This window comes from Genypterus blacodes, unplaced genomic scaffold (genome assembly GCF_046128005.1).
Source record: "Genypterus blacodes isolate CSIRO-AG114 ecotype Tasmania unplaced genomic scaffold, CSIRO-AGI_Gbla_v1 ptg000005l_1, whole genome shotgun sequence".
In the NCBI taxonomy this organism is placed as follows: Eukaryota; Metazoa; Chordata; class Actinopteri; order Ophidiiformes; family Ophidiidae; genus Genypterus; species Genypterus blacodes.
Genome location: NW_027466819.1, coordinates 390,926 through 401,729, shown reverse-complemented (window position 1 = coordinate 401,729; position 10,804 = coordinate 390,926). Strand labels below are relative to the sequence as shown.

Genomic DNA, 10,804 nt, shown 5'->3' with positions numbered 1-10,804 from the left:
GATTAGCCACACCGTTATATAAGCCGCAGGGTCGAAAAATGGGGAAAAAGCCGCGGCTTATAGTCCGAAAATTACGGTACTTTTATACTCTGGCCTACAACTTTTGACCTGAATCGACATTCCTTTTTGGTCACGGTTGAGTTAATCACCTGTTAAATAGGACCATAGGAAAACATACTTGGAGCACTCTCTGATTTTACATATGTGTGAGTTGTTTATAACTGGCAGCATGTGGGATATTCAAGCATTGATTTCTTGAGAAGTTCCTCTATTCCCTCAGAATTATCATTCATCATCAATTACCAGAACTTGATAGCACCACTTCCTGTTTTCCACATTGTCTGTCTGTAACATTAACGCTGGAAAAGCCAAATGTGCTTGGATCAGCGTTTCAGTTAAGTCAGGAGTAAGAACAGATTGTAACCACTCCCTTTGAGTCACAAGTCAAATGTTCAGATGATGAGCATTGATAAATAGAGGAGCCATCTACATGATGTGACAGGATGTGCCGAGGCTGTGAAGGTTCACGTTCGCAGGACTCCCGCGATACTCAACAAGCAATCCACGAATATGTCTGCTACTTTGGGACATTTCAGAGCGATGAGGATAAGCTGTGCAGTGATTATGTTTCTCATCCAAACATCCCACTGTTTGGATACAGATGGTATGGTCGTCAATTTAATTCAATAAATCCTTGAATCCTTTTTTTCACGCAAATTTTGATTTACCTGCCTTGTATCTTCTCCCCATCGTTTTTATTAATTGATATTTTACCATCTTTTCTCTGCAGCTTTCTCGGTTGTAAATGGAGACAAAAATTGTTTAAAGTTTCAAGGTTACTGCTGTCACCTGCTCTGGACAAACGAAGGCCGACTCATGGTTAAGTGGCATAAGAAGTGCGTGGGAGTCCCGGGGAAAAGTGTGGGAAGTGAATTAAATCTCTACGACTGTGACGAAACCAGTGATCTCCAAAAGTGGGAATGCAAGAATGAAACATTGCTCGCCCTCAAAGACGAAGAGCTTTACCTGGAAATAAACGACAAGGGCGGCGCAGCTCTCTCTAGAACTATAGGACCTCGTAACTACTTGACAATGACAGGAACGTCCAACGGTGTTTGCACAAAAACATTCAGAGGTACGGTATAAAATAGCTTTGTTCAGAATAATTTGTGTCTGCATCGGCCACAGAAGGTCAAGTTATTGGGCAATAACCAGCGAAGAACACATGTCCTCATACTAAACTTCCTCTTTCTTTACTCTTCTTCTTTTTTTCCCCCGTTAGAACTTTACACTATTGAAGGAAATGCATTCGGTCGCCCCTGCATGTTTCCCTTCCTGTACAAAAACATTTGGTATGATGATTGCACGCCGTTCGACTCTGCGACGAAGCGTCTTTGGTGTGCGGCTGAAACGAGATTTCAGAACGAACTCTGGGGTTACTGTCCGACTAACTGTGAGTACTGCCTGGGAAAGATACAGAATGTAAACTCATCTATCTACATGGCATTACATCAACTGTAGTTTGTTTTGAAGTTCTACTAGTTTAAAGTTACTCAACCATATAAATGTACAATTCTAAGGTAGAGGAGAAACTGAATTTTTATGTTAATTTTGTAGCCAAAGAGACTTGGAAGAAACACCCTTTAACAGGTGTAAGTTACCAGATCAACACACAGTCGGTTCTGACTTGGTCCCAGGCTCATACCAGCTGCAAACAGCAGAGTGCCTGCCTGCTGAGCATCACCAGCCCCGGCGAGCAGGTGTACATCAGCGGTGAGGAGCCGCTGTTATGAACAGACAAAGTCATGCCATGAATATGCCACAAATGCTGACGTTTGCTGGTCTTTGTTTTCCTTTACACACACGGGCGCTCTCACACACTAACAGAGGTGTTAGGTGCGGGGAACCCTAAAATCTGGAATGGGTTGATCCTGGATCCGGAGCACGGCTGGCAGTGGTCCGACAGGAGCCCCTACCGCTATCTGAAATGGGACGGAGGTAAACATAGATACAAAAGATAGGAAGTAATGAAGCTATAACATTATGAAACAAACTTATTTGGAACCTAACCCATTATTTTCAACTGTATCATGCCTCAATTGCACCACCGCTTGTTCTGAATTCATAGAGACATTACGATCCAAATGAATACTGCTGTCATTTGAAATGCATTATTTATGGATTCATACATTTCTGCTATTGGTTATTCTGAGACGTAGGGGGAATTAATCACCGACCATCTTGTTTCAGGATTTCCAAGTGGAGATCCAGGCCACAATTGTGCAGTTATGGATTCTAATGTTCAGTATTCCTGGCAAAGCTCCACCTGCTCAAAGAAACTGGGATACATCTGCAAAAGTAAAGGGCCAATAGTGCCGCCGACTGAAGGTAGATCAAAATCTATTCTTGTTGCCCGATTGTAGAAAGTCTCGGTCCTGAACTTCCCCTGCAGACGTCATAGTCATTCACTTCCTACATTTCCTGTTCTTTTCATGATCAGTTGTGACAGGATTTTGTTCAAACCCTTGGATTCCCTACAACGGCCACTGCTTCCATCTTAATCGCACTCGGAAAACCTGGTCTGATGCGAAGCTTGAGTGCCGCAAGGAAGGAGGGGACCTGGTGAGCATCCGCAACGTGGAGGACCAAAGCTTTGTCATCTCTCAGCTTGGATACGGTATGTTGAGACATTTTGAGAATATTTACAGTTATGTGCCACAGGTACAAGCCACGGATTAGATAGGCCAAATGGCAAACTGAGCAGTGGTCAACTAAACAAATAACACACATTTTCCTTTTTCAATAACTGCAGCAATCACTGATGAGCTCTGGATCGGACTGAACGACAAGAGGACCGAGGGTCTGTTTGACTGGACCGACCACTCGTACGTCACCTTCACCAGCTGGACATTTGGGGAGCCGGCAGTCTCTGCTAACCAAGAGGACTGTGTGCTCATGAGGGGGGAGGTAAGGGGGGAGGTAATCTGCACAAATCAGACAAAGTGGGAATGATCCGTTGATTCACCAAATGACAAATCAAAGAAAAGGGAAAATAGTGCAGTACTTTTAGATATACAATTGTATACAGATCTTATTTTACAGTGTCTATGTTCTTGCAGAATGGTAACTGGGCTGACCGCACATGTGAGGAGAACCACGGTTTCATCTGCATGAAGCAAAGTGCCTCTCAGCCTTCAGGAGAAGAAGCGGAGCAGAACATCGGCTGCAAAACTGTAAGTAAAGTTGACTTCTTTTTATATCGTCCAACACTGGATATCACAAACCGACCCATTATTTAGTATTTAGAAAGAACAAGGACTGAAAATTGGCACTAAATACTTGAAAATTTGATCAGAATCAGAATCAGAATCAGAATCACTTTATTTGCCAATTAAGTTTGCACTTAAGAGGAATTTGCTGTGGTTTTGATAACCAACTTTGTATTTGGTCATGTATTTATATGTAATCATTTTTTTAATTTGCTAGTTTTTTGAAGGTCAAATTATCTACAGCTCCCTAAAACAACATTATTCACTTGGGAAAAAAAAAGGGAAGAAAGTCAAATGAACTGTCTTGACATTTGCTTTTGGTCAATGGAGGGGTGGAAACGACACGGCTCTTACTGCTACTTTGTGGGGTCAGAGACCAAGACGTTCGATCAAGCCAAAGATCTCTGTACGAGCTCAGGGTCGTACCTGGCCGACGTTTCAAATGGGTAAGAAGATATTTTAGGAATATATTTTTGAGAATACAACACCAGATTAGGATTTACTATAAAATCTACAAGCAGAATCAACAATTTTATAATGAATATTTTTGCTCATTGGAATCCAAAGACAACATAACAATAAATAAATAAAGCCAATGCTTCTTTGTAAACCTGTCCAGGGTGGATAATGCGTTCCTGGTCAGCTTGGTGGGACTGAGACCAGAGAAAAACTTCTGGTTAGGTCTCTCAAACCAGAAAAACATTGAAAATTTTGTGTGGACCAACACAAACACAGTTGGATTTACTCATTGGAATGCTGAAATGCCAGGTATGGATCAGCTTCAACTTCTGCTCATAAGTCGTATTAAAAAGAACAGAAGCTTCTTGATGGACATTTTACGTTTTCTCACCCCCATAGGTCACCACCAGGGCTGTGTTGCGTTGGCGACTGGGATTTATGCTGGACTCTGGGATGTGCTGCCCTGCAACAATAAGGAAAAATACATCTGCAAGCATCTGGCAGAGGGGGCAGTGTTGACCCCTCCTCCACCAACACGCAGCCCTCCACAGTGTGCTGACGGCTGGAACCCAGTGGGGTCGAGAAACTTCTGCTCCAAGGTATGATCACAAGCGAAAGGGTCGACCCAAACACACATAAGATACAGTATGTTACTAATTATCACCTGAACAAGGAGACAGGAGACACTTGAGCAACCTGCTGTCCTGCCACAATTACTATGATAGAGTACACACACAGAGTTACAACCTCAAACAATCTGCTTTCTTAACAGGCGTTCTTAAAGCCACGTTCAGCAAAGAAAACCTGGTATGAGGCCCGGGATTACTGCCGGGCCATCGGAGGAGATCTGCTCAGCATCCACAGCGCCGCTGAGCTACACATGAGAACGTAAGACACAATGAAACCCAAGTAGGACCGTATTAGGCACCATTGTGAATCATTTTCAGAATAGATATGACACATATATGACGTATATGTGCTTGATGCAGTCGAAATGGTCTGGTCTGGATTGGACTTAGTGCCCCTGATCCAGCCATCGGTTATGTGTGGAGTGATGGATCCCCTGTGAGTTCACTTTTCTATTCATCCCATTTCACTGTCCAGTTTCCACAATGGAATAATTCAATTCTCAAGTCATTGTTGCGTTTGTTGTGGTTTGTTTGCATTCACAGCTAAATTTCCAAAACTGGAAGGAGGGAGAGCCAAACAATAAAAACAACGTGGAATCTTGTGCTCAATTCTATGTCGGCTTCTCGAGTGGCAAAGGGTCATGGAACGATATTCATTGTGAGAGCTACTCCGATTGGCTGTGTCAGATTCGTGCAGGTACAGCTGTGAAAACATCTCATTGGTTCTTTCGCTCGTGTGTAGTTGTGATAACTTTCTAGTTGACCGAGCCTGAACGCCATTTTGCGGCATGTTCTACATACACATTCGTTCTAAGTACAGTCATCACTTCTTTATGTCCTACCAGGCCTGATTCCAACAACACCTCCACCGGACACTGGCCCTGGTAAGTAGTACGGATGAGAAAAAAAGCCTAACCACGGCTTTCTTGCGAATCCCAAGTGCTGCCTTTGGATAGCTGAGAGAATAAAACTGAAAACTATCCAGAACAGAGCCAAGAGACATCATTAAACATGATCAAGCTGTACAAACGCTCACCCAGTGCAATGTTATATGTTCTTAGAATTTACCCATAAATGTATTTCTCTATTTCTCCTATCTTAGACTATAATAAAACTACAGATGGCTGGCTCATCTGGAGGGGTGATCAATATTATATCAATGATCGTTTGATGGCCATGGAAGATGCTCGTCATTATTGTCAGCAGCATCACGGTGACTTGGTAGTCATCAACAGTGAGGTGGAGCGCGTTTTCTTATGGAAACAAGTAAGCACAGACGTTTCTACAGAATAGAGATAATTTACTAAATGTCTTCTTTTAATTAGGTTTGAACATTCCCTAAACATTTGTTTGTGTGCAGGTATCCAGAAAGGGTTATTCTTACTACATTGGCCTGACTGTGGATATTGATGGAACATTTGGGTGAGAAAGTGTAGAAAAGACAAAGTTCAGAGGGAAATGTTGGTTAATTAGAAAAAGGCAATTTAAAGGACAAACATTTCTTTTAGTATCATAATTGAAAAATAGACGATGGTAAATGATCCTCCTTCTCCTTTGCAATTTGAAACCTAAACACAACATGACTTAAAGTACGAACTGAAACGATCCAGATAACAGATTCGGTCTTTTTTGGCTTTGGACCATCTCTGCACGTTACTCATCAGGAGCTGTTTCTCTAAGTGATGTTTGCCTGTAATGTACAAAGGTGGATGGATGGTTCTCCGGTGGTGTTTCAGAGTTGGAATGAAGGTCAACCTGATTTCCACAACAATGATGAAAATTGCGTTTTCATGGACTCCAGTATGGGTCAGTAAACTAAAGAACAAATCATCTTCAAAGCAAATTACAAGTTAGATTGACAATACATGAATTTTTAAATTGCTCAAATGTTGATGGTGATGTCACAGGGTTCTGGAGCGATCGAAATTGTGGGATTGAGCTTAAATCCATCTGTAAACGGAGCGGCTCACCACCCACCAACACCACTGCGGCACCCACGATGCCTCCTAGAGGTGGCTGCCCACTCTACTGGGTCAAATTTAATTTAAAGGTTAGAGGTCATGTTTTCATTGATAATGTTAAATGTAATTTTGGGTAAAACCTATTCTGAGTGGTTAAAATGCAATTACTTTACACCACTGTATGTTACTGAAGTATCATTGTTTCCATTTTTAACGGAGTCAAAATCAGCACTCCTTTATTTCTGCTACATGGTATTAGTATCTACGTATCTCCTAAGCTTGTTAGGATGGCTGTAGTTGGTGAAGTCTCAGGATCGTAAACCGGTATTTTCCCCTCAATCATCACCAGTGTTTCAGCTTTAACAAACAAATGGATACATGGAGGGGAGCGAGGACACAATGTCAAGCTGCAGGAGGAAATTTGGCTTCCATTCTGTCAAGACGTGAAAATGGTCTGTTGTATTGGTTTCACTTAACATTACCATAAATCAGAGTTATTGTTTATATGCATCGTTCTGAACCGTATTTGTTTCATTGTCAGTGTTCGTGTTAAATCAAATGGCTGCTGATCCGACTAACGACCTGTGGATCGGTTTTACTAATCCAGCGGGGAATCCATATCGCTGGACTGATGGGCGACCCGTGGGATACATAAACTTTGGCATTAGGGTGAGTTGAGTAGAGACGATCTGTAAATGAAGTGAGCGAGCGAGTTGTGTGCAACACTGTTCTGTTTGTGTGTTTTTCTCCGTTGCAGAGAGATATTCATCCCAGGTTTGATAGAGACTGGTCACCGGTAACGTTTATATCTCACTACCAGTATCTACTGACAAACATTATTGTGGTGTTGGGATTAGTTATGTGCATCTGCAGTCTAAATGATCTTTAAGTGAGCATTTATATAAAGATTCTGACAGTCGTTTTTAATTTTTCCATTACAGATGCGCTACGGATACGGAGAGGTAACATTTTCTTACCCGATTTGTCAACTTCAGACTCAAATTACAGTGAAATAAAAATGTGACGTATTAAGTTGATATGTTCCACATTTTGATAAGGTAATAATCAATATCTCACATCAGTCAAAAATAAAAACAAAAGAAACATTTGTAACAAATGTACAGCATTGACACAGTATGTGTTTGTATATGTTTGTCCTTATTGTTACTTCTCTGTTCTTCTTCTTGTTCAGCAAAAGTGTGTTGTGATTAACACCAATCCTACCTATGGTCTTGGGTCGTGGATGTCCATGTCCTGCAATGACACACATGGGTTTGTGTGTGTTCAAAACCTCAGTGAGCTCAACCTCTTTATCCTGATGCATTTCTTAAAGCCAAGACGTTACTGTAGTAGATAATACAGGGCTCCACCTAAACTTTGCCCACTTCTTACAATTAAATTAACATTCAGTCTTTGGAGAAACTGATAGAATGACTGAGCGCGTTTCCAACTAAATTTTTCCGTCCTCGACAGATCCAAATCTTCCAGACTCGCCTCAACCACCAATCCCCAGCACGTACGTCAAAGTGGGCAATGACTCCTTAAAGGCTGTAAATAAAAACATGACCTGGGAGGAAGCCAGAAAAAACTGTCGGGCAGATGAAGCCGACCTGGCTAGTGTGAGGAAAGACTGGACAAAGACCCATATCGACATGCTGGCCATAAGTCTCCAAACTCCTCTGTGGATTGGACTGAACAAAATGGAGGTACAGAAGCATAGAATAACCCAAAAACACAGCTAAACTCTACAGGATTTGATTTTGTCTTATACCAATGAGGTTGAATATTTATAATCAATAATGTTTTTATTACTACAATCGCTGAGCTACTTATTCTGCCAATGAGAGTCATAAAACTCAAGAAATGCTATAGAAATAATCTCCCATAAAAGCAAAGTAAATGATGTCATTACTTTCTAAAACCAGGTGTGTGTTCTCTCAATGTGGTCATGCTTGTTTTCAGACTGGTGGTTACTTCAAATATGTGGATGGCTGGCACATGAGCCTTGTCAAATGGGCCGTCGGTGAGCCAAGCAGAGAGCGGCCCTGCGTATACGTGGACGAGGATGGAAGATGGAAGACGGCTCACTGCAACCAGACCATGAGCAGCGTCTGTATGAAGTCCACAGGTACAAACATTTGCACTCAAAGACAGTGGCTCAGTGGGTAGAGCTTCTGCTTGGGAACCGGAGGGTTGCCGGTTTGAGCCCCTGCCGAGGTGCCCCTGAGCAAGGCACCGAACCCTCAATTGCTCCCCCCTCTGCGAAGGGTGGTAAATGTAATGTAAGTCGCTTTGGATAAAAGCGTCAGCCAAATGATCGTAATGTAATGTAATGTAAGACACAAACTGGCCAGTGGCTCATATATATACATATTCAGATATGTAAAGTTATCATCATCTGGTGTTCTCACTCACAGATGTGGCACCCAAGGAAAACAATGATTTCCCTGGGATTTGTCCTGAAGAGACTGAGCATTATGGGCGGTCTTACACATGGCGGCCATTTAAAGGTCACTGTTATATCTTTGTAACCCGTCGAGAAAACTGGGCGGATGCCTCTGTGAGCTGCACATCACGCGGTAAGATCTGCAAATACGTTTGTTGCATTGGTGTTCTTAATTTGTACTCTTATTGAGAGTCTACTTCTTTGTTTGTGTGAAGGTGGACTCCTCGCCAGCATTGAAGATCCTTCTGAGCAAGATTTCATTCAGAGTACCATAAAGGGGTTTCAAGATAGTGAGAGCGGCTTCTGGCTTGGCCTGTTTAAGAATCACAAAGGTAGAGAAACGGACTGAAGAGGAAAAGAAACCATCACTCTTTTTGAATAAAAATCACGGATTAAATATTGTCAGTGTACAGAGCTTAAAAAGGACAAAAAGTTACGCTTGATATTCTTTGGTGATTAGGTTGAGGGAACTTACCCAAGACGACTGCAATTCATTTTGTCGGCACAATACAAGAAACAATTAACAAATAAAAACACTATTTGTCTTCAGGCCTGTGGCTGTGGTTGGATGAAACGGTCCTGGACTACACAAACTGGGGTACAGATGAGCCTGATCGGGAGTCTCACGGAAGGATTTCGTCTGCCGATGGGACATGGGGGACGACGTCACGGCGGTATTCAAGACCGTACATCTGCAAAGCACCCAAAAGTGAGCCCATCAAAGTTTTGCAGACTACTTTTGAATTTCAAATTAAAAAAAATAGTGCTTTATGAATAGTTACTTGATCATATTTCCTTACTTTCTTAACAGTGATCCCGAATGTGCCTACCTCATCAGCAGGTATGTTTCTGAACATTTATTCAACTTGACAGCCACTTCTCTGTGAATTTGCTTTGATGTAGTGATTGTGACTCAACTGTTCTGACTGATGATCATTTACTCACTGATTCTATGCAGGAATTCTTGACATTCAACGCAGCCACACTGCCGTTACAGTTGTGGCGATCATTACTGGGTTTGCTATGGGGGCAGCCATTGTGTTCTTCATCCACAAAAGGTCTCGTCACCTCGCACCCATCCAAGAAAAGTTAACCACATTTGAGAACCCGGTCTTCCACAGCAACGAGCAATGCAACTCTGATGGGGTTGATACCAGTAAACTGGTTGAGAACACAAGTGACCAGAGCTCTGAGCCTGAAACGAGCACTGAGCTTGTTGTGACTGGCTAACTGGCTGATTTGGATCACAGTATGAATTTGTTTAAAATGACACGTGTTTTAAATTGATAAAGTAAATGTGATTGAATATACATGGTACAATTTTACTTTACTGTATTTTGCATTATATTTCTATACTGTTTACAAGGTTTGTACGTGGGCTGGAAATCCATAAAAACGCTCTTATTTGAATGTGGTCAAGGTCTGAAAAGTGCTTTGAACTGCTTGAAATGTAATGGCATTATTCTCATAATAAATTGCTCCTTAATATCATGGTCCCCCCCTCCCCATATTTACAGGGATCTGTTATGAAACAAAACGCCACAACAAGCAAGATTGCATCCACGTTTCATTTTGACAGACAAATAAAAAAACTTGAGACCTGAGCTTGAATTAAATAACAGCAACAATAATAAACATTGTGTTATTTTAACACACCCAAACAATTGAATATAATTATCCTCCTTCTTAAAGTTGGAAACTCTGACAGACTCCACACATAGAAATAAAAAGGATAAAATATTATCATACACCTGGTAGTCACATAAACAAGTGGGTAAGATCAGAATTGGGAGATTATTATATACTTTAACTATACTATAGTACAAACTGATCCTCTCATCTTATTTCTTCTTCTTTTCAACATCAAACTACTTCACGAAAAAAACAATTTAGGCTTTATTTCAAATCAAAAATGTGGCGGAGTTTAACACCTGACTTCCTGCTTGCGGACAGTATTATCCAATCAACGACCAGGATCTAACACAGGTTACGCTCATGAACTTTTTCACGTTTGTCTTCATGAGAAACATCTGAGTCACA

General features: G+C 41.6%; 1 protein-coding gene across 2 annotated transcripts; it reads left to right on the top strand.

The window, feature by feature from the left end:
- The first annotated feature begins 441 nt into the window (after positions 1-441).
- On the top strand, positions 442-10,730 carry LOC142996870 (macrophage mannose receptor 1-like). 2 transcript variants are annotated; one of them, XM_076147992.1, is made up of 32 exons: positions 442-664; positions 791-1,135; positions 1,283-1,453; positions 1,618-1,773; positions 1,888-1,998; positions 2,251-2,388; positions 2,501-2,677; positions 2,813-2,967; positions 3,120-3,233; positions 3,600-3,715; positions 3,889-4,037; positions 4,128-4,327; positions 4,501-4,616; positions 4,718-4,793; positions 4,901-5,054; positions 5,203-5,241; positions 5,460-5,623; positions 5,718-5,779; positions 6,063-6,163; positions 6,265-6,407; positions 6,668-6,770; positions 6,860-6,987; positions 7,076-7,114; positions 7,260-7,280; positions 7,511-7,613; positions 7,792-8,024; positions 8,281-8,446; positions 8,736-8,897; positions 8,980-9,096; positions 9,315-9,473; positions 9,576-9,605; positions 9,723-10,730. In XM_076147992.1, exons 1-32 carry the CDS (start codon positions 571-573, stop codon positions 9,992-9,994), a joined length of 4,314 nt encoding a protein of 1,437 aa, XP_076004107.1. In that variant the 5' UTR covers positions 442-570; the 3' UTR covers positions 9,995-10,730. The 2 variants fall into 2 exon arrangements, with proteins under 2 accessions (XP_076004107.1, XP_076004114.1); XM_076147999.1 differs by lacking the exon at positions 7,076-7,114.
- Positions 10,731-10,804: the final 74 nt, after the last annotated feature.

What these genes read in the sequence shown, in the direction of transcription:
- LOC142996870 (XM_076147992.1), top strand. Translation starts at nt 571, where the DNA reads ATGTCTGCTACTTTGGGACATTTCAGAGCGATGAGGATAAGCTGTGCA. An exon ending in TTGCACAAAAACATTCAGAG is followed by an intron (nt 1,136 to 1,282) that starts GTACGGTATAAA and finishes TTCCCCCGTTAG; the next exon opens with AACTTTACACTATTGAAGGA. An exon ending in AATAGTGCCGCCGACTGAAG is followed by an intron (nt 2,389 to 2,500) that starts GTAGATCAAAAT and finishes TTTCATGATCAG; the next exon opens with TTGTGACAGGATTTTGTTCA.